Here is a 27508-nt window from a genome sequence, read left to right on the forward strand (position 1 = left end):
GCATTACAACAGTGACAATACTGCAAAAGTACTTCAATGGCGTAAAAGACTTTGGAATGTCCTGAGGTTGTGAAAATTGCTAGAGAAATGCAAGTCCTTACTTTTTGATTAAGTAGAGGCCAGAGATTAAGCCTGTAACTTTCTGGTTGCCATAGTTCAATGGTCAGTGATTAGAAAAGTCCCACACAGTTGTTAGATGGGTTGGTCTGTAGAGGGTAGGTTGGGCTGTTGTTTGTACCTTACCTTGTACTCTCTGGTTCCAGGAGGGCCTCCCAAGCCACCGCACCACTTGTGACCTGCACCCTGGGGAAATGTGGCATCGGACACAGCATCATGGTTATAGTCACTTAAGCGAGCGTGAAGCCAGTCCTCAGTCTGACCAGTGCCAATGAGACTGCTTCTGCACGTTATACCCCCCTGCCCATCAAAGCAACCTTTCAGAGACACCGCTGAAAGCAAAATCATGAGAAGGCGAAACCACAAACGAAGATCTGGAGGAATGGAAGTGAGCCCCTGCTGTTATTCTGAACATCGATATTTTACTAAAAAGTGGAAATACTGACAGATTTTAGGATCCAGCCTCCCACTGGGCTCAAGATCCAGGCAGCGAAGCAGGATATTCAAACCCACAGCTTTTGCCCCTTGTCAGACAGCGAGCGTCTGAATTCCTGAACAATGAACAAGCTCAAACTCTATGGGTGTTGAAAACGTTTTTGATACCTTAAAGACTGCTCTTTTTCATATATACATATATTTTATTTTTATAAACCAAATCCCAGGAAGGCAAGATTAATAGAGATTGCAGCCCTGAGATCTAGTTTGGCAAGACAGTGAATATTAATCCTGGTACCTAAGCAACACAATATTTGACCAAGAAAGTTAAACATCTAACCTCCCATCAGGGCATGGTGCAGTGACCAATTTGTGTCTTTTCAACATAAGGTGGGCATTTGCAATCTGATACCGATGGTTCTCGTTCACTACAACGTAGCCACAACGCAGGACCTCAGGAGCAGATATTGAGGATTAAGGAACTGAACATGCTCCCCACCACAGTGTAAATTATGAGCGTTAGCCTTTGCACAAGATTCACAGGAAGAAGGTTGGCAAGCTAAATGGAATGGGAATAGTGTTGAGAGAATGTGCCCTGGACATGGGCTCCCTATTACAGTCTGATTCATCTGCCTAGTCAAGGCTGACTCCATCCTCAGTGTTAGTCAGTCTGCCTTGCCTCCCATCAATGCGCATCCTTGCTTCCCTTAACCAGAATATGGCAGACTGGGACCTGTTGATCGATCTCTGCCCTGCACAGCTTGTTGGAGATTATATGGTTTGGACAGAACCACAACAGAATGGGTTGAATCAAGTCTTGTCAAAAAGACAAGTTTGATAAGCTACCAACTGGTTGAAAATCAAACTTCCTGCCATATGCATTTTGCATGATTTCCAAAAAGCATTCGATAAGGTGCCTATAAAAGGTTGCTATACAAAATAAGGGTTTGTGACATTGGAGATAATATATTAGCATGAAAAGAGGATTGGTTAACAGACAGAAAGCAGAGAGTAGGGATGAACAGGGCATTTTCAAGTTGGCAGTCTATTACTGGTTAGCTGCTGCAAGGATCAGTTCTGGGGCCTCAGCTGTTTACAATCTATATTAATGACTTGGATACATTACTCTTGGCCCCTTCATCTAAGTTTGCTGATGATAGCAAGCTAGGTGGGACAGCAATCTGTGAAGAGGACACAAAGAGGCTGCAAAGAGTTATAGACAGGCTAACTGAATAGCCAAGAAGATGGCAAATGGAGTATAATGTGGGAAGATGTGAGATTATTCACTGTGATAGGAAGAACAGAAAAATCAGAATTTTTTTTTTAAATGGTGAGAAATTTTTCAGTGTTGGCGTTCAGAGGGATTTGGGTGTTCTTATACAAGAAACACAAAGTTGATGCAAACAAAAAAAATGCAAATGCTGGAATTCAAATAAAAACAGAAAATGCTGGAAATGCTCAACAGGTCTGACAGCATCTGTGGAGGGAGAAACAGAGTTAACGTTTCAAGTCTGTGGCCCTTCATCAGGACTATGAAGTTAAAACAAAGTTAAAATCCAAATACATAATAATTAGGAAGGCAAATGACATGTTGGTCCCTATTGCAATAGAGGGTTGGAGGGCAAGAGTATAGAAGTCTTGTTAAAATTATACAAGATTTTGATGAGATCACACCTGGAGTACTGTGTACAGTTTTGGCTTCTGTACTATAGGATGTACTTGTTTTGGAGGTATTGCAGCAAGAATTCACTGGATTGACTCCTGGGCGGAGAGGGCTGTCCTCTATTAAGGTTGAGTGGAATCGACCTAAAACTCTCTGGAGGATGGAAGAATGAGAGGTGATCATATAAAATTCTAATGGGGCTTGACAGGATAGATGTTGAGAGGCTGTTTCCCCTGACTGTTAAGTCTGGAACTAGAGACCATAGTCTCAGGATAAGGGCTCAGCTATTTAAGACTGAGATGGGGAATTTATTTGGGTTTTTGACGGTTGTGAATCTTTAGAAGTTTCTACCCCAAATGACTACTCAGTTGTTGAGAATATTCAAGGCTGCGATTGATAGATTTCTGGACACGAGGAATATGGGGATTGGGCTGAAATGTGCAGTTGAGGTCAAAGATCAACCATGATCATTGAATGGCAGAGCAGGTTCGAGGGGCCAAATGGCCTCCTCCAGCTCCTATTTATTATGTTCTTAAAGCCTCTAGTTTTTTGTCCTTTGTCTCTCTCTCTATGCTTGTCGGGCCTTTGAACATATCTCAATCTCCCTACATGCCGACTTCCACCTTCTTCTTCCTCCATGCTGAAACAAAGGTTGGTTCTTCCAGCACCATCTTTACCAGGAGCCTCAACAGTGTGTGTCCCTCAACTCCCTGACACCACAGGCTTTTAAAACCCCAGACTTGCTGCCGCCTCCACTTACTACGTCCTGCTTCAGTTGTTCCATTCCTGCTATGATCAAGCTTGACCAACTCCCATAATATTATGGCTCCCTCAGTCTCCCTACTCACCACACCCTACTCCCAGCCCCACTAAAAAATACAACAGAACAATTTCAAACATCTGTGAAGTCTTTAGGTAAATTGTCCAGCAGAGTTCGTCCTTGGCAGATATTGGAGGCCTTGCAGCATGGGCTCACCCTCTTTTGATACATGTTTGCAAAGCTCCAGATTGGGGCAGTCAGCCCAAAGTGACCAACCATCCCGGATTTTCTGGGACTGTCCTGGAATTCAGATTTCCGACCCGTGTTCCAGGCTCTGAGCCTCCCAGGATGCCATTTATCCCCAGATTTCTTTTGTGTCTGCCAACGTTCATGGTGCTGCGCCAGAAGTGCAGGCCCAAGCCCATACAGCCATTTGGGAGCAATGGCCGGTGTTCTGGGGGGAGGTGGGGGGGGGGGGGGGGGGGGTCATTGGAGTCCCAGCCAGCAGTAGCAATCCTGAGTTTGAGTTTACACCCCCATGCCCCTAGCTCCCTCACCCCCCACCCACCACTCAGTTCCTACAGTTCCCCCATGGCAAAGTGTCCCTTATTTTCTTCCCCCAGAGTTAGTGACCCTGAATCAGCCATCCCTTGGAGTAGTAAGCACCTGACTTTCAGGAGGCAACAGGAGGCAGCAATGGATGGCGGAGATAATCTGAAAACAATCTCTGAGGACAGCTGAGTCTATGCGAGCCAGCGGACTGGTGGAAGCAAATACACTAACTGATATTTTTTTTCTCTCCTGCACAAACAGAACAATGAAAATAAAATGGAGAGAGAATCAGGGATGGTGCAACACTGAGAAATAACCTTAGCTGGCTGTCTCCATGACAACCTGCTTTCATATCACTTGACTTTCAATAATTAAGCCTGTAATATAACGTATTATGGTCAGTTCAGTATTTAAGCAGCTTTGAAGCAGTCAACCATCACGTATTAATCTGACTAGATACCATGGCAACCACAATATTAGATCAAGTAAGTTTTTTTTTAAAAAATCTTTATTATGTTTAACTGCAATAGTAGATTTTTAAATCTAAGGGCTATTATAATTCCACTTACCTCACACCTCAGTATTCAAGATGGCTCCCAGTCAGCACAAGATAATGTTGTGACCTTGCACCTTCTATATCAATTATCTCAGACTTTCAGGCTCTGATTTATGTAAGTGAACTTCAAAGAGTGCACCACTGGTGTATACATCAGACTAGGAGAACAGGATAACTTCTGGAGAACAATTGAAGGCGAGCTGGTTGGAGACAGGCCTGTGAGTTGGATCCCGGCACAGGGCACAGTTTGGTACTGGGCCTGACTTCAAACTCAAGCCAAGTTTTAGAACAGACTCAACTGAATTTCTGGAGCGAAAAGTCTGGACACTAAAAGTTGGAATTCCAACTCCACCCAGAATCAGGCAGGATTATGACTGGCAAATGGAGATCTCCTCTTTGTATTTCCCAACCACCCCCTCTCCTGCTGTGACCCTTTCCCTGGTCGTCCCATGCAAATTCTGGCCTGGGAGGGAATGGACCTGTCCTTTGGTCTGTTTCTCTCACTTCTGCTCTGATTGCCACCAGGTTTTCCAGGACTAATGGCAGAGACAGTAGGTAGTTAGCCTTACGCTATCAGTGCTCAAGGCCCCAATGGGAGTGAGAGAGGTGCCGACACCAAAGCCCTCCTCTACCTCAATTTCAGCCATAAAAACTTCTAAACTGTATCTGAGATTATTCAGCATGGTACTCATGCCCGTTTAAATGCTGTTATCCGGAAGTTGCAATGGTGGACTCCCTTGTGGAAACAGGAATTCCACTGGCAGTTCACCCTACATCACTAATGCTCCAAGGAAATGGGTCAGGGTGTAGTCGGAGGGCTGAGCAGAGATTTCCCCCCTCACCCCCTGCCACATGACTACACTGTCCCAAAGGTCTGGTTTATAAAAGGGAGGTATATTTTACCCCCACCTTATATAACTTTTCACTGAATTTTCACCAACAGTGGAACAAACACTTGAACTTAAGAATGGCTGAGTCCTAGAATAGTTAAAAGGTGCTGACACTGTGCTCCACATGAATTGTATTCAAAGAGAACTCCAGCCTGGCTTACAGCTATTAGTTTGTTTACATGATGGCGGCTTTTAAAAAATATCAGGCTCATCAATAATATTTGCTGCTTCTTCCAATAATTGCCCAGTGACATAATAGTGAACAGATACATAAAAATATTTTTTTTCTGAGTTGCTGGTGAGACAAATTCGTCAGGGGTTCTGATTTAATGGTCTGAATCGGGAATCGGCTTCTTATTGAGTCAATGGGCACTGCAAGAAGGAACAAGTAAAGTGGCAGAATTCTGACAGAATGAGACTAAGCTTCTCACAAACAGCAACAATTGATTTTAATAATAATAAATTAAAGGTGCTATTATGAATATATGAATAAATTATCAGGGCATTTGTGTGTCTTATTCATTTTGATGTGCTGTATACACATGGTGTTTCTAGTGAAACTGTTTATATTCCTGTGTACACAGTTACACTATAATAAAAGGATTCTGAACTCAACAGGCTTAATTTTTTTAATCCAGCAATGGAGAAATCCATTTGAATTTTAGCTGTTTAATGACTCAGGGACTCTGATTTCTCCATGGCCCCGATTGTTAATGCAATGGTTATTTCATTTGTCTTACATTTCTTTTAGGTGTTATTTTAATCTGCAGGTTTGAACAAGAATTTGCATTTATATAGCACTTGTGAAACCATGCTTTATAACAAAAAATGAATTTGCTGGCTGGAACCCCCTAATTGATGTTTTCCTTTTCCTCGAAACAAAAGACTTTCTAGTGACTTAGGATCATGGTCAAAGATGGCTGCACATTTGCATCACTAACTTCTGCATTCCAAAACTCCTGAAATGGAGACAACCTATATGCAAAGCTGCACCAGGAACAAGTGCCTTGGAAGAGATGAATAGGGGCCATTTTTTATCCCATTAGCAAAGCACCCAGACAATAACCTGGGTGCTCAGCTAGATGGAGATAAAACATTAGACGTGATCACTTGGACAATGGAGTCCTGGCTGAGGGAGGAATTCCCAGCCATGATCGAATCAAAGTAACTCAAATACACTAGCCATGACCATATTGGGGTCACTGGGCAGTTGGCTAGAATAGGTCATGCAACACCCAGTGTGTTTTAAGCATCTGTTTTCCCTATAGAATAACACAAACAACTGAGATGCTGAAGGAACAAGACCCTGAGCGGGTTCCTTCCCACCCCTCTCTCCATCCAACTTGCAAGTTGAACCCTGGGTGTTGATTTTGACTATCCAGGTGCTGCAGAAAGAAATTTTAAAATAACTCAACCCAGTGTTGCTCTCATCAGAAGAACAGATTAATCGTCTGCCTATAGCTTTAAACTGTTTTGATGCCAAAAGCAGCAGGACTATCGAGTGAAAGCAGCAGGAGCACAGAATTCTGCCTGAAGCTAGCCAAGAGCTGTATAATCCCTTTAATTTTATGGGACTCTAAACTACTTAACCTATCCTCCCCTCTCTGTAATCTATTTGTGCGCATGTGAAATATGTGTGTGTTTGTGTGTGTGCGTGCGCGCAAGCTTTTAAAAAAAATTATTTTACTTAGACCAGGTTAGATACAATAAAAATTATTGTCTTTTCTTTTTAAAAACTCAAGAAAACCTGTTTGATCGTGTCTTTTATGGTCACAGCACATAAACAGTTAAACACTCTCAGCATTGGCAAGTCTATTCACCTTTTAAAACAGTCCTGTTGCAGTCAAACAAGCAGAGAGGAGGGGAGCCATTCGACCCCCTCCTCACCTGATAATAAAAGCACCTTTAACATAGTAAAACATCCCAAGGTGCTTCAAAAGAGTGTTATCAAGTAAAACCTGGCACCAAGCCACATATGGAGCTAATTAGGTCAGGTGATCAAAAGCTTAGTTGAAGAGGTAGGTTTTAAGCAGTGTCTTAAAATGGGAGAGAAAGGTATAGAGGTAAGGGAGCTAATTCCAGTGTTTAGGGCATATGCAGCTGAAGGCATAGCCACCAATGGTGAGTGATTAGAATTGGGTATATGCAAGAGGCCAGAATTGGAGATTGAAGTGTATTAGGACTGGAGATTACAGACGTGGGGGGGTGGGGGGGGGGGGTGGTGGTGAGGCCATGGAGGGATTTGGAAACAAGAATGGGAACTTTTAAATCATGATATTGCGAGACCAGAATCCAATGTAGGTCAGTGAGCACGGGGGTGATGGGTGAATGGGAGTTAGGACATGGACAGCAGAGTTTTGGATGAGCTCAGGTTAGTGGAGGGCCAGGATAACAAGGGCAGTGGATAGACACCCTCACAGCCTTGGAAGTCCTATTTCAAGAAAGTTGAAGCCAAAATCTACACAAGTATCATTAAGACCAGATAAAGACCATTTGTCCCAACAGGACCTTTAGCTGATGTCAACACAACCAACTCTTCTCCATGTTGCAATTCCTTCTGAGTGAATAGGTAACAGGTCCAAGTCCAACTGCACAGAATTAAAGTTAACAATCCCAGTACAGTACTGAGGGAGTACTGCACTGTTGGGAGTACCATCTTTCACATGAGGCATTAAAACTGCCCTCTTAGGTGGATGTAAAAGATCTCATGGCAGTTACAAAGAGAGCTGGGGAGTTATTGCTGGTGTCCCAGCCTAATTTTTATCCTTAAATAAACATCACTTAGGACAGATTTTCTGCCCATTATCACATTACTGTTTGTGACACCTTATGCAAACTGGCTTCTGCACTTCCAACATTATAACAGTGATTACACTTTCTGAAAATTGGCCGTAAAGTGCTGTGAGCCAAGATTGTGAATGGTAATATATAATAGTTTTTCTCTTACTTTAATCTCACTAGGCTCTCTCCCATTCCCTTGTCCCTAATACAGAGCAGAAGAAACGCTCAGGCATAATTCCAGACAACCACCAACAAAAATCATAAGAAAGATTTATTTGTACATTGTTAAAAACTGTCAATCTTGGGAATATGTAGCATTTAATTAATAAATGTTTGGCAAATTCCAGCGTGACCACCAGATGGCAGAAGGTGAGTTACGAGCTGGTAACCTCAACAAAGTGGGGTTTGGCTGGGGGTGGGAGGTGGCGTTCAACAGCAGAACAGGTCAATACTCAAGTGGTTTACACCCTTCAGATTCTCAGCCCTGATGGCACTTCTAAATTTCTGCCTTTTACGGGTTAATTTTCTTAAAATATACTGGGAAATCAAAAAATACCCTTCTCAAAATTAAAGAATCCTTTACTCCAAACCCCTCTCCCCATAAGGTATACAGAATAAAATAGGTCTTGGGCAGCAGTGCCAAACAAGTGATAGTGAAATAGCCACCCATTATACTCCGGCTCCATTATATTTCTCATTGATTTCAGGAAGGGAAAATGGGACGGCAAAAGATGGAAAACCCACTCTCCCTCCCTCTCATAGAAAATGTGCACAGAGAACAATTTCAGTTCAAATTCTACCCTTCAGTGTTCAATGTGGACCAGGATCCCAATTTAACTGGAGTGAACAATCAATGGTTTGGTCTGCTGGAACTGGATCATCGCAATAATCCCCACTGGTCACCGATTAACAACAATCTACATCAAACTTGACAAATTTTAAAAATCACCAATGCTGGAAGTTGAAACTGAATCTAATTTCACAAGGCTGGAATTTCACTTCTGCATAGAGTTAAATTCATACACAGGAAGATCAGTAGCAGTGGGTTTTACCACCCCCTCCCCCTCCCCTCCCCTCCCTAACCCTCACAGTGACATGGATCCTGCGTTTTAAAATATATAACATTTCAACTTATTTTTCTGAAAGTGCCTTGCCACTCACACAGGGAGAGACAGGGCGTAATCATCAGGAAAGGGACTGGAGACAGGGATACCAATCACTTGTGATCACAGCCAAATTCCGTTTTAAAGAATATTACTTAACCTCCCCTTACTAACATATTCAACCCTCACAAATCCACGTTGATCATTTAAATGGGTCGTTCAGCCCCAGTGCTACAATTACACTGTCCAGTGGCAACAAATAGTGGCAAAAGCTGGGCACCAAGTCAGCTACCACAGCCTTGGCAGTTTGTTAAAATCGAGACTCCATCATACCAGGGCCCTGGCATGGGCAGGTGGAACTTTGGTTCTGATGTAAGAACTAGACGTCAGTTTCGATCCGCAGCCTCTCCATTCGCTGGACGTTTCGTTGTACTGCGATGCAATTGGTTATCACCCTGGCACACGACTCAGGAAACCAGCCTTTCTCCCAATCACGTATCCTCTCTCCCCGGTACCAACCTATTGGGAGGAAGGGGAGATCCTGTCAAAGGGGCACAGAAAGGCAAGGAGTGGTCTCTAGAAAACTCCTACAGATAGGAACGAGGGCATTTGATCTGCTGGCGGGTACAAGAGACTGACAATGAGGGAACAGGGTATTTTCCCCAAGTGGCAGCCAGCTAATTCATTCATATTAGTGAGGGCACCAGAAACCCCAATACTCTGTCCAAGTAACTTCAACATCACACGGGCTATTTGACTGCAGGGGCATCACAGAAACTGAGCAACCCTGCACTCACCTGACACCTGCACACGTCCACTTTCTAGCCCCCATTCTTATCATTAACCCTGGAATGATAAAACCAATTGAATCACTCCAGCAGGGGCCACAGTGCAGAGCCACAGCCCACCAGAGTCACTTAATGAGGAGATTACACTGGACATGAAAGTAGGAACCTTGGCCAAGGTACCAATGAGCAGCTGGCATCAGTGGAGCTGCCTCCAACCCAGCACAGGGTCAACTCTTTACAGGGAGAAAGTTATTAGAAAAAATACCTGGAAGAAAAATATATTGGTCGTGCAGAATGACCCCATATGTCCTGGTCAAAATGGAGATGATTGACAGGGCAATTACCCAATCACTGTCAGATGTGCATGGAATTGATTTTAAGCACATTATTTATATGAAATTATCCTGCACTCTCTGTGTTTTGCTGGAGATATAACTGAGATTTAAAATTGGAAGACTTAGCTATTGTCTCAGTCACAGGTTCAGAGACTCCTGTAAATTAAAAGCCACAAGTCCCGCCTCCAGCTCACTGAGTGACGCAGTGATGTCAATAATCACTCCGTTTATTAACAAAAACAAAAATACCTGGAAAAACTCAGCAGGTCTGGCAGCATCGGCAGAGAGGAACACAGTTAACGTTTCGAGTCCACATGACTCTTCAACAGAACTAAGTAAAAATAGAAAAGAGGTGAAATATAAGCTGGTTTAACGGTGTGGGGGTTGGTGGGGGTGGAGGATAGAGCTGGATAGAGGGCCAGTGATAGGTGGAGATAACCAAAAGATGTCATAGACAAAAGGACAAAGAGGTGTTGAAGGTGATTCCGTTTATTAAACCTTATCTGCTCCATTGGTTAGTTTCGGAGGTAAAGAGATCACCCCAAAGATCAAAAGGGTGAAAGCAAGGAACAGTTGGGTCTTAAAAAAAACTCACAGGGTGTGAAATGTTCGACTAGAAGCAAAATCCACAGTAGCTTTTAGAAAGGGACTGGGTAATTATTTGAAGATGAAAACATTTAAAAGGCAAGAGAAATGGAACTAATTTGATAGCTCTTTCAAAGATCTGGCAGACACAATGGGTTGAAAGGCCTTCACCTGTGCTCTATAATCCTTTTGATTCTATTCATATTCTCCCACCCTCTCCTGAAAGCTACAGAAGGGAGGGGATGGGGCTCCACAGGTATCAGCAACCATCGCCATTGAGTGAGTCTAGACAATGTCCAAGGAGGAGCTCACAGCTGACCCAACACTGTCCTTAAACAATGGCTACATGCCATGCATATGCTTCCCAACAGGGTCACGTGGATCGCTGTCTGGAGTGGAAACCCTTCTCAGTTTATTTTTCCCTCTCCTCCCTTGCCCTGGGAAGCTGAGACCCAGTCGAAACAGCGGCATTTCCACAGTCCTCCCTGGTTAGGATCATCAACCTTTGCACAGCTCTGGAAATCTAACTCACACCAGACAGACTCTGCAAAAGGGCAGACTTTCTGCCTCAGACCTACCATCAACCTTCTGGAAAACGATTATTACGTCCGTCTGCTGGAGTGACAGCTCATCTGGCTGCTTGGCCAGATGTGCTTTGATGATCTCCACCTGAGGGAGGCCTAGGAGAAAAGGAAGGAAACACAGTCACTCCATACAACAACAACTTGCATTTATGAAAGCACCTTTAATATAGTAAAATGTCAAGGTAGACCACAGGAGCAATTATCAATCTAAATATTGACACTGAGCCACAGGTAACCAAAAACTCAATGAAAGAGGCAGGGAAATTTAGGGAGGGAATTCCTGAGCTTAAGGCCTCGGCAGCTGAAGGCACGGCCTCCAATAGCAGAGCAAAGGGTTGGGGGGGCGGGGGGAGAAGTGTGGTGCACAAGACGCCAGAATTAGAGGAGTGCAGAGTTCTGGAAGGATTGTAGGACAGACAGCAGAGTTAGTGAGGGGGCAAAGCCATAGAGGGATAAAAGGATGAGAATCATAAAAATTTTTTTTTTTAAAAAGCGTTTTGCGGTAGAGGAGCCAATGTAAGTTTAGCAAGAACTTGGAAACTAGTGCGCCAGGGATCACTGCAGCCTCACTCCAAAGCTGCAGTATAGGTTCACACCCACATTACATTGCTCTTTTCTTTCTAACAGGGTGTGTAAGCATTCCGATCCCTTGGTGCTGGCTCTCCACCAGTTGTGAGGGTGGAATTGTCACAGCTGTTGACCTGCTTTTTCTGCCCCTTTCCAGCTGGGCCACTATTTAGGGGAATGGCCAGCCCCGCCACTCCCACCACTGCCCCCAGCTTTCCCAGCCCACAGAACCAATCTTCAGGCATTAGGCCCAACAGGCAACGTGGGTACCCAGGATGCTGCAGAATAACCTTGACCAATCATTTTCACCTTCCATATGGTGTGAATTCCAGCTGAAACCTTTACCCCAACAACTCCCCCAATCTCCACTAACTGCCAAACTGAAAGTAATTTCACTGTTAACAATGCTTCTGGCCCAACATTCATAGCTGCTGTTCAGCGATTAGCTGACAGGGGTGCCCACTTGACAGTTTCAAGTCAGGTTGCACCCTTGACCCCATGTAGACAGTGCAAAGCCCTACTCCAGGCCCTAAGTAGGCTGATTCTGAGTGAGGGTTGCACTCTCAGAGAGATGTTCATTCAGCTGAGACATTAAACCAAAGTCCTAACAATGGATCTAATGACGCTCTTCAAAGAGGAGCAGGTGCTTCTCCTGGTGTCCTGGTGAACCTTCATCTCTCAACTAGCAGCAACAATCTGCGCAATGATTCATTTGCTTTTTACTGGAATCTTCCTGCGAGCAGAATCACCTCCGTTTTGCCTACACAGCACCTCAAAGAAATGAGAATGGAACAAGGCAGTGTGCAAAAGGAACGTCCTCCTTACCTCAATGACAAAGTGCAACTTAAGGTCACTGTCAGAAATTTGCTCCGTGATCACTAATGATTATTCAAACCTTACCTCTCAATTCTAGAGCCCATCATGACAACCACATCCAGCTTTCAAACTGGTGAAAGCCATGTGGGGCAGGAATTAGAATTAGAGCTTGTGGGGAACGGGATTGTGTTTGCTCTGTCTGACAAGGCCCCAAGTGCAGTCTGGAAGTGTCATGTGAAGCTGTGGCTTCAGTTCCCGCCGTGCAGGCGCACTAATGCCCATACCTTCCTTATTGACAAGGTCATCATGGTTCTCCTGGAGGGCGTTGACCCATCGCGCTCGGTCACTCCTGCCATGAAACAAAATAGCAGTGCTCACATTACCCTGTAACCTGATGGCACCAGCATTATTAATCAACACCTCCCATCCCTACCACTGCCACCCCCACCCCTCCCCACACCACCATTGCTTGCCCAAGGAACCTGGCACCTCACCAATGATGGTTACCCAACCAAGAACTGGCACTTTATGCAATGCTTTTGACACCCAGCAGATGGCAGTGTCTGACTAACATCTCCAGCATCTCTAAACCTCCCACAAGTAAAAATTCCATTCCATCCCTTTCCAATTATAATGGAGGACATGTATTTATTTGTCTGAAAAAATGATCATATCTACGCTTTAGTGCATTGAAGGGCCAGTAATTCCACAAACATTTGCCTCTCCTCCAATAAAGGTGACACAGGTCCAAGATAATCAGGGTTGCTGATTGTTACCAAACCGAGCGTTGAAGAGTTTGAAGTAGGATGGCAACAGGAACATTAACCCCACTACCCCGAACACGATCCCGTAATCCCTTAGAGCTGGGACCTCTACTGGGAGCTCCAAATATAATCATATGATTTAATTTTATGACGTTGGATTCTCATCAGTGTTCAGTGGTCCATATTCCTTGATTCTGGCCATCTTGGCTCCAAGCACCACTAAACCAATAGTCACAAAGATAAGATGGGAACAGTAGCCAAATAACAGCCCAATCACCTGGAAGTTGAGAGTTCAAATCTCACCAGGGCAGGTTGCAAATGTAATTTTATATATATATATATATATATATATATATATATAAATTGATGTGTGAGGAGGCTCCTGGAGAAGAAAAGGCCCAAAAAAATAGGGTGAATTGTCAGAAAAAATTCCCTCAGCAAAAGCAACTGGCTATTCCCAGAGTTGAATTGGGCTGAAGATTTCAATCACTCACAATACGTGGTTGATCCAATGAACTCAGGAAAGGGCACATCCGGGAGCAAATAAACAAATCAGTAATAAATTGGCAAACCAGACAGAAACTTAGCAAGAAGCTGATCAACGTTTGGAATAAATTGCTGGGGAAAGTGGACAGAGGAACATGTTTTGGGGCTTCAACACAGGAATAACTAAATGCAGCGACTGAAGGAATTTGCAGCAATAGCATTCTTATAAAGGAGAGCTGCCCCGGAGCTAATGGTCACACAGACGAATGCCCTTCACCTGCCCTCCAGTCTGCCATTATTGTGTGGTTAGATTGGAGGAAGGATCTGGTGTTAGTGGCTCGGAGCAACCAGCGCTCAGTTGCCTCCCTTTACCAACCACACCAGAACCCAGTGTGAGGCTGTGATGTGAGGTCAGATGAAGGGCTGAGGACTTGCATTGGCCTCAGCTGTGATGCCCAACATGGATGAATAGCCTGTCAACATATCACCCTTTCAGCTCATAGGTGGACATGAGAATTTGGTCAAGCAGAATATCCCATGGAACTGTACCCACCAAGAGTGACAGCCAACAGGAGTGGAAATTGTGGGGTGGGTGTGTGGGGGAGAGGAGGGAGATGGAGCAGGGGGGCAGGGGTAGGACTCTAAGGAAATGCCAGTACAGTTGGCCACAGGGAACATGAACACTCAAATCCAGGCAGTTGATTAATTGCACTCACTCTGAGTCTGCAGCTAATACAATTTGCTCCAATTCACCGCCACTGTTCTTCTTCATGATTATTTTGAAGAGGCAAGTGTTGGAGCCAGAGCGAGGGAGGGTTCCACCACCCGTGACCTTTCCTGGGGGAGAGTGTGGCAACTCGCTGCTCTCCACCGCTTCCACCTCCACCTGATCCAGCTTGGCGTAGTCCTGCACCGTGTAACTCTCCTCACTGCCAGGAAAAGGACAAAATCATCAGCTCCAGGGGCAGTCACAGGTAACATCATTGAACCAGACCCAACATCTGACTTTCGACCCCTCCAAATCCTCGAAATGCTAACAGATGGAACAAGGGAATAAGTGTCGATGACACATGGAGCCAAGTCCTCCCACAGTGAGTCGCGGGAGAAGTCACCTGACCCACTCCCTCCCCCAGTGCATGGGGTCAAGTGGCTCCCCTCACCTTATCCCCCACCCCACCCCCCAACCAGGCGTGTGGAGTATGTGTGTTGGTCAGAAAGAGGCAGCCACATACACGCACAGCTAATAGGGTATAACATCCGAGCCAGGATTTGGAGATCAATGGTCCCCAAACTTTCCTTCAACCCCGTGCTTCCCCCCCACCCCTCCCACCCCCGCCCAATGCCATCTCTGGGCAAACATGCCAGCTGATTCAGTACTGAAGCATATCAGATTCACAAGTAATTTGGGGGCCCAGCTGATCAACAGGAGAGGCATCACTTGTGGGTCCCAGCGGCTGGTGGGCTACAGAGGGAAGCATCAGCCAGGGCCAGTTCTAATTGACAATCTCGTGATATCCTTGGGGGTGTGAATCAGGACAATGCTTTGGCCACCCCTTAGCAACCACCACCTGCCCCTACCCTGCCCAACTGGTCTCGCCCCATGGCCAACACTTGCTCTTGGTCACTACGCAAATACTGCCTATCAGGGACAACTAGCAAGGACGAGATACCTTTTTTTCCGGGTAAGAATCAACACATCATTGAAGAGGAAGAGGAAGCAACTTTGCTTTCCAAACACTTTGCGGAAGATTCCAGATTCTTCCACAAACACAGTCAACTCTCCACTTTTCAGCAGCCATCTTGAAGTGGAGATGAGAGGGAAACCCTAGAATACAAGAGAGAGTCACAAAAACCATCCCTGGGATGGGAAGGGGTGGAGGGAAGGAAAGGCTGGGAGGAGCAAGATTGGAAAAGGAGGGTATGAGTGTAAAGGAAGCAGCAACAGAGGCACACTAGAGGAGAGACAAAAAGGAAACAAGGTGATGGGACAGAAATGACCAACGTTGTCAGAGAGTGAGTAATTGTGGAACAGAAAGGAAAAAAATAATCAAAGTTCAAGTGAAAGAATGAGGGGATAATAATGAATGAGTGAGCGTGAAAGGGGAAACATTCACACAAAATACAGGCAGAGTCTGATCAGAGTACATTACCTTGATTTTCCCAAATTCCAGTTGTGTCTGGATCGTGAACATTTGTTCTGTTCGCTCCATCTTCCGAGCTCCTTCATTGCACATCTTAACCAGCTGGAAAGGAACAGAAAGTGTAGTAATGTGATGCCCAGGACTATGAGGGTTAATGTGGTGCTGGGGAAACATTACTGCTCACATTATGATGTTGAGTGTTGTGGTGAGTCGGGTAGAAGTTGGCATGAAGATAGCTCCTTGTCAGAACTGTATCTTGTATAGACGTACATTGTTATGTGTTATTAATAAACTGTTATTGTTCAACCATACAATCCTCTAGGCCTCTTAATGAGACAACATTAACCTTACACCATGGTGGCAGCAGTTGAAAGACTCCAAAATCCCCAAGAACTAATGTCCTTTAGGGAAAGAAATCTGCTGCCCTTACCTGGTCTGGCCTACATGAGACTCCAGACCCACAGCCATGTGGTTGACTCTTAAATGCCCTCTGAACAAGGGCAATTAGGGATGGGCAACAAATGCTGGCCTAGCCAGAGATGCCCACATCCCACGACTGAATAAAAAAAAACTCTAGTATGGCAAGAGGCAAATAATCGAAATTCTGTATATCATCCACAATCCACCTTTTTCTCTCCTGAGCAGTGCACGCTTGTGTTGCCCTCACCCTCCTCAATACACAGAAGACATCAAAACAACCATGTGGTCAACTACACTGAATTGGAGAGTCCTGAGAGGTCCACCCCAATGCTAATGATCTCGACTGGGACTTCAGTTCGGAATCGTCCTCACTCCTTGCAGAGGCAGTTATTCCAGCTCCTTTGCAGAAGGCAGAAAATACCCTTCTTCAACCAGACCAACCAAACCTCCAGCTGAACACCAACACACTTAAAACAGAAGGAACTGAGGGGAAGGAGCAGCAGCAGAAGGTTGAGCCCGAACTTCAGAATCAAACAGCTGCCGTCGCAGAACCAGGAAAAGCTACAGCAACGAAGCTGGAGCTTCAAGCTCACACACACAACATGAAGTATATCTTAGAGCAGGAGAGAAACAACCACCAACTCAGCCAGACAAAGCTCAGGGAGGCACGAGTGCACATGAAGAAACAGAGTGCAGCATTAGAAGCCAAAAGGCAGGTCGAACTCATGGATGAGGAACATTCAAACATAAGGGAGGTAAAACTTTTAACTTGCAGGAAGAACATAGCGGACCTCACTGAGAAAGAAAACCCGAGTTTATTCTATGAATGAACGGAACTAACATTCCCTCCAGAAGGAGAGGAATAAGCCCATGGTATTCCACCAAGGAAGAAAGATCATCAACAAAGAAAAATACAACAGTTGGAGTGCAAGAAGCAAACGAGGTGTTGACACACTAGTATTTGAAACAACAAGTACTACAACTTCAACTCCAGACCAACAAAGTCAGCCCAAGACAGTTGAGACTACCAGTCATCCAAACTTGAAAAGAATGAGATCTGGAAATGTCAGAAGGACTCCAGGCCATCTGAATCTGTAATGTCAAATACTTGGGGGAGGAAAGGGGTAGCAGGTAGCATGTAAATATTATTGTAAATACATTTGGGTAAAGACTTGGGGGGGAGGTGTAGTATTAGGGTGTTCAGGACTGTAAAGGTTAATGTGGGACTGGGGAAACAGAACCTCCCACATTATGATGCAGGGAGTCACGTGGGAGTAGTAGAGTGTATTGGTGAGTCTGGTAGAAGTATGCATGAAGATAGCTCCTAGTCAGGACTGCATCTTGTATATATGTACATAGTTATGTGTTATTAATAAACAGTTATTGTTCAACCATAAAAGCCTCTAGAACTCTTCATGGGACAACACACTACCTTACAACAGAAAACTGCTGGGTTCACAATATTGGGGAACAAAGGGTCAGGCCGTGGGGGAATTGTGTTACCATAGTTATCAATAATACATAGGGCAACAGGACAACCTGGGGGAGTAGCCAAAACTGAGTTCAGGAGGTCATAGGCCCATCAGAGTCTAAGCTGCAGGTATCCCCAGTGCTCCAACTCCTGTGTTCATTGAGGTTGTGGCAAAAACTGACTGAATCATCCATTATTTCTCGTGGATTAGACCTGGCGATGTCAAAAAGTAAATTTGACTGGTAACTTCTTTCATCATTGTTATTGCTTTAATGGAAACACTGCAGAAGGTTCTCTTTTGCAGTTTCACCCAAAGTGCTCAGAAGGAAATAACAGTAAAAACTGGGAAATTAGAGTACTGGTCCGAACTGTTTTCTCCTTCTGGGTGGGCTGATCATGGGAGACAATGATGGAGAATTTGGGTGTTAAGGCCTACAGCCATCTCACAACCCCACTTTGGGTTTCTGTAGTTCCCTCTTCAGGAAGGGTCTTGTCCCCAGCTCTCCAGCCCATTTACCACTGCTTCACATGGCTGCCACAGGAAGGGAGAAAAATGCCCTTATTATGACTTACCCTCCTTCCAAAAAGCCCCAGCAAATATTTTCCTGGAAGCCTTGGTCTTAGCCAAGGCCATAGATGGTAAGCCTTGCACCGGCCCCTTCAAGTTCCTCATTGGTTCTGTCAACCGCACAACAGCGCTGGAGTTTTCTGGTTGGCCAGGATTCTCGGGGTGTGGGCGTCGTCTCATAAATGGCATTTATTGCCTATCCCTAATTGTCTTAGGGAAGGTGGCAGTAAGCACTTTAATGCAACTAAATGATGTGCTAAACCACTTCAGAAAACAGTTAAGAAACAATCACTTTCGTGTGTGGAGACTGGAGCCACATATAGGCCCAGGTCTGGGAGGGATGGCAGGTTTCTTTCCCTAAAGCACATTAGTGAGCCAGTTGGGTCTTTACACAACCCAACTGCTGCACAGTCACCTTTACTGACACCAGCTTTTAACTTCCAGGTTTTTAAAAAACTGATTTCAAACTCTCAGATCACCCTGGTAGGATTTGAATTCATGTCCTCTGGATTATTCTTCCTGTAACAGAACCACTACACAGCAGGAACTCCACTAGAGGGCAAACCATGCATAGGTAACCAGTCTCAAACCCAGGTCAATGGGGCCAACACTGCATCAATTGGTTGCTTTGTAAGGTGAACATCATTTAGTTATCATTTAATGATAACCATTTGGTTATCATTTAATGCTTAAACTAATATTGTGAACTGAATAAAACACACTCATACATAAAGGAATTTTCAACTGCTGTCTCCCTCTCCTATTTAGCCAATCATCATCCCCAATGACACAGATGGACATTTCCCTCAGAGCCCCTACTGCAATGCAGAGACATTGTTCTCCTCTACCCTCCACTCCAATCCTCTTGAGACCTGCCCCCACCCCCACCACCATACCCCACTCCAAAAGAAAACACAAGGCAGAGTCAGTGTAGATATGAGAGCCGAGGGGAGAAAACAAAAGAAACACCTGCATTTATATAGCACCTTTCAGGACATTCCAAAGCACTTCACAGCTTATTGATTACTCAAAGTGCAGCCACTCTCGTCATGACAGAAAAGCAGCCAATTTGTGCACAGCAAGTTCCCACAAACAGCAAACAGCCAATGACTATATAATGTTGGTTGAGGGCTAAACATTGGGTCAATTCCCTGCACTTCTTTAAAACCCAGGAGGGAGGATGGGACCTTGGTGTAACATCTCTACAGGAAGACAGCACCTCTAACAGCGCGGCACTCCCTCAGTACTACACTGAAGAGGCACACAGTTGCAGAGTAGCACATATGGGAACATGAGTTGTGTTGCTCATCCAACAACTTGGTCAAGGACTGTAAGTGAGACATCAGAAGCGTCTGCCTGGTTCAAACCTCTGGATTGATAGAGGAGGGAGAGCTATTGAGAGGAAAAGAGGCAACTGGCAGAATGTGGGAGCAAGACTGATGAACTGTTGTCCTTTCCTCACTCCATGTTGCCTGTACTGAGGAATGACAGGTTGACCAACAACTGAACTGTACAGAGGCTGGTAGACAGTATTGGCCTGTACCTTACTGATGGCTTTCAATGCCCTGGTAGCTGCATCATATTCCACTTGAAAACGGTTTGTTTTCTGACAAATAGTCTGAAAGACAAATGAGAGAGGATTAGTGTGAAAACACAGTGACATGAAAGGGAAAGGCATGGAAGTCCCATTGTACAGGTAGTGGCCAGGGATTGAAGGCCAGGCCACTCCGGGACCTCACATAGCAGTAAAATTGGTTCTAGAAAAATCAAGAGTATTACAATTGGATTGATGCACCTCAGAATGGAACACGCTATATGGAGACGAGTTGAATTTTATGGCACTTCCTATAATTTTCAAGGCAAAATGTTTCGTAATGTACATTTATAAATTTTATGAATAAAGTATACTTTTGAAAGAAAACACATTGCTTCTAGCTTTCTCTTTTGAAAGTGTCAAGTTTCTGTTCTCTCTCTCCCTAAGTACCCAGGAATCGGGTGGGACTCAAGAGTCCAGACCACACTACATTAACTCACACTGCAATCAAAAAGAATGACTGTTTGCAAAGCCCACAGCTTCCCTCTGTGGGGACAGGGAGGAGTGGGGAGGGTGGTCACTGCAGACAGAACATTCTCAGTCTGGCTGAATTGACACTGTTTGGATACATCCTCAATGGCAACGATGGTGGCAGCAGTATCAAGCTGAGAGGCTGGAGATTCTGTTCATGCTTACCCAGTGTGCAATGTTATCCCAACACAATGCAATTGGTTGTTTTGTAAGGTGAACATCACCATCTCATTGGTTATCATTTAATGCTTAAACTAATACTGTGAACTGAATAAAACACACTCATGCATACACAATTAACAAAACAGTAAGGCCATTCACATTTTTTTTGTGGTTAGAATTTTCTGTAAACCATTGCTGGACTAGGGGGTGATTCTCTGCTGCTTTTCACTTCCATTTCTAGCCATGTCTTACCCCAGGTGAATGAAAACAAGGGAGGAACGGATAGAGAAACGGTGACCCAACACCTTCCACACATCCCTCAGGAACATCCCAAAGTGCCCGACATCTACTGCATTACACTGAAGTGCATGGACCCAAATGCAGATAAATGTGGCAGCCAATCTGTGCAGAGTAAGACCCCGCAAACAGCATTGAGATGGATGAGTTTGTGTGTTTTTGGTGCTGTTGGTAGAGGGAGGAATGTTGACTGGGAGGCACTGGGGGAGCCCCTCCACTTTATCAGGTTATGCCCTGGCACCTTAGTGAAGGAACAGGTCCTGTAAAGGAATAAAATGGACATTCTACCCCAGCTTTACAGTGACACAGTGAAACCCACTGGTATCCCATGTTGCAAATCCCAACACGGCCACACAATCGACCCACTTCGAACAGATAAAGTAACCCTTCCGCATTTCAGAGAATGTTTTACATACAGGGAATCTTCTTGCACCTTGCTGAGTATTACCGATATGTTGATGGGGTTAGAGGAAGCAGGGTGGGAGGAGGTTTGTGTGGACATAAACACTGACAGAGACTTGTTGGGCCAAATGGCCCATTTCTGTGCTGTAAGTACGATGTATAATTCTACTGTGTAATAGTATTGGGTGCTGAACATTAGCTTGGAATGAGCCTGATCTCGTTCAGCCCATCGAGCTCTTTCCTCAGCTCATGAGCAATCTGCTCCATCTCATACATGACCTCACTCACTAAACTGCAGAGAGGGAGTTCTGCACTGTTTCTATGCATAACACGTCTCCGTCAGTGGCCTAAACTTATAACAGTCTTGGCAGTTTTGGACCCAGTCTCTATCCCCACCTCCCTGGTGAGGGTTACGTGTAGAGCCATCATCCTTCAGTTGCCATGAAGCTTTATCATCAATAAGCCGCCAGCCAGTGGTCCCACACAAACCAGGTAAGAGAGATGCCAGGCAACCTACATCCATGAGGAGTGGCAGTCGGGTCACCCTCTGCATGGGCAGAATCAGGAAGGAAATGATGGGCAGGCCTCCACATTCCGGTTTGCTCTGAATCCGCTGCAGGGCTTCCTTGAAATGCACGTTTGAATTGCTGCAAGAGGCAAAAGAAGAGCATTAACCAACATCCGGGGGTCAATGACCCACCCACAGCCTCACCCGCTAGGTCCAGGCTTCACTGCCAGTCCCAACACAATACTTGACAACATTCAAGAGTTTCAGAGTCTCAGACCACTCCAATCACTGGACTTACAGTAACTTCTGGAGTGTTCTCTGCTGGTAAATTTCATTTGAGCAGTAGATGACATAAGCATCAAATCGGCTTGACGTATGATATTCCACGATGTCACTGATATCATGGATAACTGGGTTTAGCTTGTGGCGCATTTCAAGGTCATCAAAAAACCTAGAGAGAAGGACAGGGTAATTTTAATAACAAACAGATTTTGTTTCTTGCTGGGCCTTGCTGACCTGCAGCCAGAAATTTACTTCCCAATCTGCAAACTTCCCTCACCAACAGCAAGGAATCAATTATTGACCTCAGGGCCTTCTAGGAACTAAACTCAGCAGACCTGCCCCAGCCAAATCAAACCAAGGGCCATTGGTACTGAGCTTTGCACCAACAACTTGCATTTATATAGCACCTTTAAACATAGTAAATCATCCCAAGGTGCTTTACAGGAGAGTATTAGCAAACAAAATTTGACACTGAATCATAGAGGCATCAGGACATATGACCAAAAGCTTGGTCAATGAGCTAGGCTTTAAGGACAGGAGATGGGGCAGTGGAGAGGTTTAAGGAGGGAAATGCAGAGCTTAGGGCTTTGGCAGCTGAAGGCACGGTCGCCAATGATGGGGATACACAAACTGGAAGTAGGTGAGTGTAGAGCTCTGAAGATTGTTGGGCTGAAGGAGGCTACATATAAAGGGTAAGGTAAAGCCATGGAGGAATTTGAACACTAGGATGAAAAATTTAAATTTGAGATGTTTGGGGACCATAGTCAGTGAGCATCTTCTGACTGGCTGCAAGCAACACCATGGGGGATCTGCTAGTGCATAATAAACAGGCGACATGCAACCAAGAGATGAGGACAAACAAATTTATGGGTTTACACCCTGTCTCCAGTTTGGAGAACCTGCCAGTAATAGCTAGGACAGGCAAGAACCCCATGTATATAAACCCAAGAGGCACACTCACTGTCTGTCCAAATAAGCACTAAAGACCAAGCATTCACACTGGCCGGCAATTCATTCATTTGCTTGAAAGCAGCTGATGTTGGACCTGTCGTAGTTAAATCTTATCCACCCATTGCCATTTTGACACACAGGCTAATTAAATATAAACCCAGCAACCATCACAGCAACACTGCACCTACCTCCCCTCCTACCCCCTCCATCCTCCCCCACCTCCCCGCCTCAACCAGTTGTGTAACCAGCATCTTCCTGGTGAATACTCACAGCACTGTGTACACAGAGGCGATTTATTATCAGCACACTACCCCTTTAAACAGAGGTCTAGGTCAAAGGTCATCCTGACAATATGCTGTTCAAATCTCAGGCAAAAGTTCATCTGTTCAGATTAAATGGATGATCATTTTATGTGTGTAATGTGGCTCTAACGTAACAAATGGGCATAAAGGAAGTGCTATTCTTAATAATGAGCCAAGGAGCTCAAAATCTCTGCTCATTGTCTTCTTCATCTCATCTGTTTTTCCAGTACTTCTCAGCTGCTGAACAGAAGTTTCCAGAAGGTGACCTTTGTGCCCAACAACCAAGGAATTGGGTTCAGTTCTCTGCCCTTGTGGACCCAATAGTTAATATTTACCCCATTTGCAGAAATTTGCCTTAACAATCTTGTCCCCGCACCCCACATTCCCAACTATCAAATTCTCTTTGAATTAATGAATGGCACAAAAAACAGAGTTTAATGTCACTCATAACCTTATATACTGACAGCAACGTAAAGCACCAAGTGCCAGCTATGACTCTGCAAGCAGCACTCTCAACGCTGAAGTCAGAAGGTTGTTGGTTCAAGGCCCAGTTCAGGGAATTGAGCACAAAATCCAGGCTGACACTTCAGTGTGGTACTGAGGGAGAGCTGCATTGCCATGCTCTTCTGGCTGGTCTCCCACCCTCCATAAGCTTGAGCTCATCCAAAATTCTGCTGGCTGTATTTTAATTCACTCCCCAAGATCCATTCACCCACCATCCCTGTGCTCGCATTCTGCTAATGCTTCAATTTTAAAATTCTCATCTTTGGGTTCAAATCCTTCCTTAACCTTGCCCCTGTCTATCTCTGTAACTTCCTCCAGCCCAACAGCCCTGCAAGATCTCTCCAATCCTGCACAACCTTCATTTTAATCAGCCACCAGTAGCCATTCCTTCAGTTGCCATGGCACTAAACTCTGGAATTCCCTCCCTAAACCTCTTTGGATCTCCACCTCTCTATCTCTTCCTTTAAGATGCTGCTTAAAACCTACCTCGTTTGGTCATCTGACCCAAAATGTCCTGATGACCCCTTGGGGTCTACTTTTGTGCAATAATACTTCAGTGAAGTGCTTTGGGACATTTTGCTACCTTAAAGGTGCTATATAAATGCAAGCTTTTGTTGTTGTTATAAAGGCCCACAAGAATGGACAGAAGGTGAGGACAGCACTATGTCTGGCAATGAAGCCCCAAAGGCATAAGGATGTCATCAGAATTGGGAAGAAAAGAAAAATTGCATTTACATAGCACCTTTCACATTCTCAGGATACCTCAAAGCATTTTACAGCCAATGCAGTACTTTCCTTTTTGGGAGAATATTTTTTTTTATTCATTGACAGAATGTGGGCTTCTCTGGCTGGGCCAGCATTTAATGCCCTTCCTAGTTGCCATTGAGGAGATGGTGGTGAGCTGCCTTCTTGAACTGCAACAGTCCATGTGGTGTACATACACCCACAGTGCTGTTAGGGAGGGAGTTCCAGGATTTTGACCCAGCGACAGTGAAGGAACGGCGATATATTTCCAAGTCAGGACGGTGAGTAACTTGGAGGGGAACTTCCAGGTGGCGGCGTTCCCATCTATCTTCTGCCCTTGTCCTTCTGGATGGTAGTGGTTGTGGGTTTTGAAGGTGCTGTTTAAGGAATTGATGAATTCTTGCAGTGCATCTTGTAGATGGTACACACTGCTGCTGTGTGCCGCTGGTGGAGAGAGTGAATGTTTGTGAATGTTGTGCCAATCAAGTGGGCTGCTTTGTCCTGAATGGTGTCAAGCTTCCTGAGTGTTGTGGGAGCTGCAATCATCCAGGCAAGTGGGGAGTATTCCATCACACTCCTCACTTGAGCCATGTAGATGGTGGACAGGCTTTGGGGATCAGGAGGTGAGCTACTCATCACAGGATTCCTAGCCTCTAACCTGCTCTTGTAGCCACAGTAGTTACATGGCTAGTCCTGTTCAGTTTCTGGTCAACAGTAACCCCCAGGATGTTGGGGGATTCAGTGATGGTAATGCCATTGAATGTCAAGGGGCAATGGTTGGATTCTCTCTTGTTGGAGATAGTCATTGCCTGGCATTTGTGTGGTGTGAATGTTACTTGTCACTTGTCAGCCAAAGCCTGGATATTGTCCAGATCTTGCTGCATTTGGACATGGACTGCTTCAGTATCTGATGAGTTGCGAATGGTGCTGAACATTGTGCAATCATCAGTGAACATCCCCACTCCTGACCTTATGATGGAAGGAAGGTCATTGATGAAGCAGCTGAAGATGGTTGGGCCGAGGACACTACCCTGAGGAACTCCTGCAGCAATATCCTGGAGCTGAGAAGACTGACCTCCAACAACCACAACCATCTTCTTTTGTGCTTGGTATGACTCCAATCAGCAGAGAGTCTTCCCCGATTCCCACTGACTCCAGTTTTGCTAGGGCTCCTTGATGCCACACTCAGTCAAATGCTGCCTTGACGTCAAGGGCAGTCACTCTCACCTCACCTTGGGAGTTCGGCTCTTTTGTCCATGTTTGAACCAAGGCTGTAATGAGGTCATGAGCTGAGTGGCCCAGGTGAAACCCAAACTGGCCGCCAGTGAGCAGGTTATTGCTAAGCAAGTGCCGCTTAATCGCATTGTTGATGACCCCTTCCATTATTTTACTGATGATCAAAAGTAGACTGATGGGGCGGTAATTGGCCAGGTTGGATTGGTCCTGCTTTTTGTGTAGGGGACATACCTGGGCAATTTTCCACATAGACAGGTAGAGGCCAGTTGTAGTTATACTGGAGCAGTTTGGCTAGGGGCACAGCAAGTTCTGGAACTCAAGTCTTCAGTACTATTGCTGGAATATTGTCAGGGCCCATAGCCTTTGCAGTATCCAGTGCCTTCAGCCATTTCTTGATACCACATGGAGTGAATCGAATTGGCTGAAGACTGGCATCTGTGATGCTGGGGACCTCTGGAGGAGGCCGAGATGGATCATCCACTCGGCACTTCTGACTGAAGATTTTTGCAAATGCTTCAGCCTTATCTTTTGCACTGCAGTGCTGGGCTCCCCCATCATTGAGGATGGGATATTTGTGGAGCAACCGCCTCCAGTGAGTTGTTTAATTGTCCACCACCATTCACGACTGGATGTGGCAGGACTGCAGAGCTTAGATCTGATCTGTTGGTTGTGGGATCGCTTAGCTCTATCACTTGATACTTATGCTATTTGGCATGCAAATAGTCCTGTGTTATAGCTTCACCAGGCTGACACCTCATTTTTAGGTATGCCTGGTGCTGCTTTCAGTATGCCCTCCTGCACTCTTCATTGAGCCAGGGTTAATCCCCTGGCTTGATGGTAATGATAGACTGAGGGATATGCCGGGCCATGAGGTTACAGATTGTGCTCTAGTACAATTCTGCTGCTGCTGATGGCCCACAGTGCATCATGGATGCCCAATCTCGAGTTGCTCGATCTGTTCAAAATCTATCCCATTTAGCACGATGGTAGTGCCACACAACACGATGGAGGGTATCCTCAATATGAAGGCGGGACTTGTCTCCACAACGACTGTGCCGTGGTCATTCCTACCGATACTATCATGGACAGATGCATCTGCGACAGCCAGGTTGGTGAGGAGGAGGTCAAATATGTTTTTCCCTCTTTTTGGTTCCCTCACCACCTGCCACAGGCCCAGTCTTGCGGCTATGTCATTTAGGACTCAGTCAGTAGTGGTGCCATCTGAGCCGCTCTTGGTGATGAACATTGAAGTCCCCCACCTAGAGTACATTCTGCGCCCTTGCTACCCTCAGTGCTTCCTACAAGTGACGTTCAACATGGAGCAGCACTGATTCATCAGCTGAGGGAGGGTGGTACGAGGTAATCAGCAGGAGGTTTCCTTGCCCATGTTTGACCTGATGCCATGAGACATCATAGAGTCTGGAGTCGATGTTGAGGACTCCCAGGGCAACTCCCTCCTGACTGTATACTGCTGGTGGTGATGGTGGTGTCTGGGATGAAAGGTATGATTCTGGGATGATGGTGATTTGAGGCTATTGTTTGTCTAGTCTGTGGGACAGCTCTCCCAATTTTGGCACTCGCCCCCAGGTGTTAGTAAGTAAGGAGGACTTTACAGAACTCTGAGTTTGCTGTTAAGGTTTCCGATGCCAGTTGGTCCGTCCAGTTTCATTCCT

General features: G+C 45.3%; 2 protein-coding genes across 3 annotated transcripts in view; one reads left to right on the top strand and one right to left on the bottom strand.

Moving 5' to 3' along the window:
- Nucleotides 1-1878, top strand: part of megf6a (multiple EGF-like-domains 6a) — a 221628-nt gene extending 219750 nt beyond the window's left edge. The window contains exon 34 of the mRNA XM_041206995.1: nucleotides 264-1878. Coding sequence (XP_041062929.1) covers nucleotides 264-295 — 32 coding nt within the window. The 3' untranslated portion in view covers nucleotides 296-1878. The remainder of the gene's footprint in view (nucleotides 1-263) is intronic.
- A 6129-nt stretch (nucleotides 1879-8007) lies between these two features.
- arhgef16 (Rho guanine nucleotide exchange factor (GEF) 16) overlaps nucleotides 8008-27508 on the bottom strand; it is a 46224-nt gene continuing 26723 nt past the window's right edge. For both annotated transcript variants that reach the window (XM_041206593.1, XM_041206594.1), the window contains exons 7-15: nucleotides 22115-22267; nucleotides 21826-21955; nucleotides 19926-20000; nucleotides 15933-16025; nucleotides 15453-15607; nucleotides 14499-14711; nucleotides 12817-12881; nucleotides 11144-11245; nucleotides 8008-9376 (exon numbers count right to left, since the gene is read on the bottom strand). In XM_041206593.1, coding sequence (XP_041062527.1) covers nucleotides 9237-9376; nucleotides 11144-11245; nucleotides 12817-12881; nucleotides 14499-14711; nucleotides 15453-15607; nucleotides 15933-16025; nucleotides 19926-20000; nucleotides 21826-21955; nucleotides 22115-22267 — 1126 coding nt within the window. In that variant the 3' untranslated portion in view covers nucleotides 8008-9236. The remainder of the gene's footprint in view (nucleotides 9377-11143; nucleotides 11246-12816; nucleotides 12882-14498; nucleotides 14712-15452; nucleotides 15608-15932; nucleotides 16026-19925; nucleotides 20001-21825; nucleotides 21956-22114; nucleotides 22268-27508) is intronic.

Source organism: Carcharodon carcharias, chromosome 15 (assembly GCF_017639515.1).
Source record: "Carcharodon carcharias isolate sCarCar2 chromosome 15, sCarCar2.pri, whole genome shotgun sequence".
Lineage (NCBI taxonomy): Eukaryota > Metazoa > Chordata > Chondrichthyes > Lamniformes > Lamnidae > Carcharodon > Carcharodon carcharias.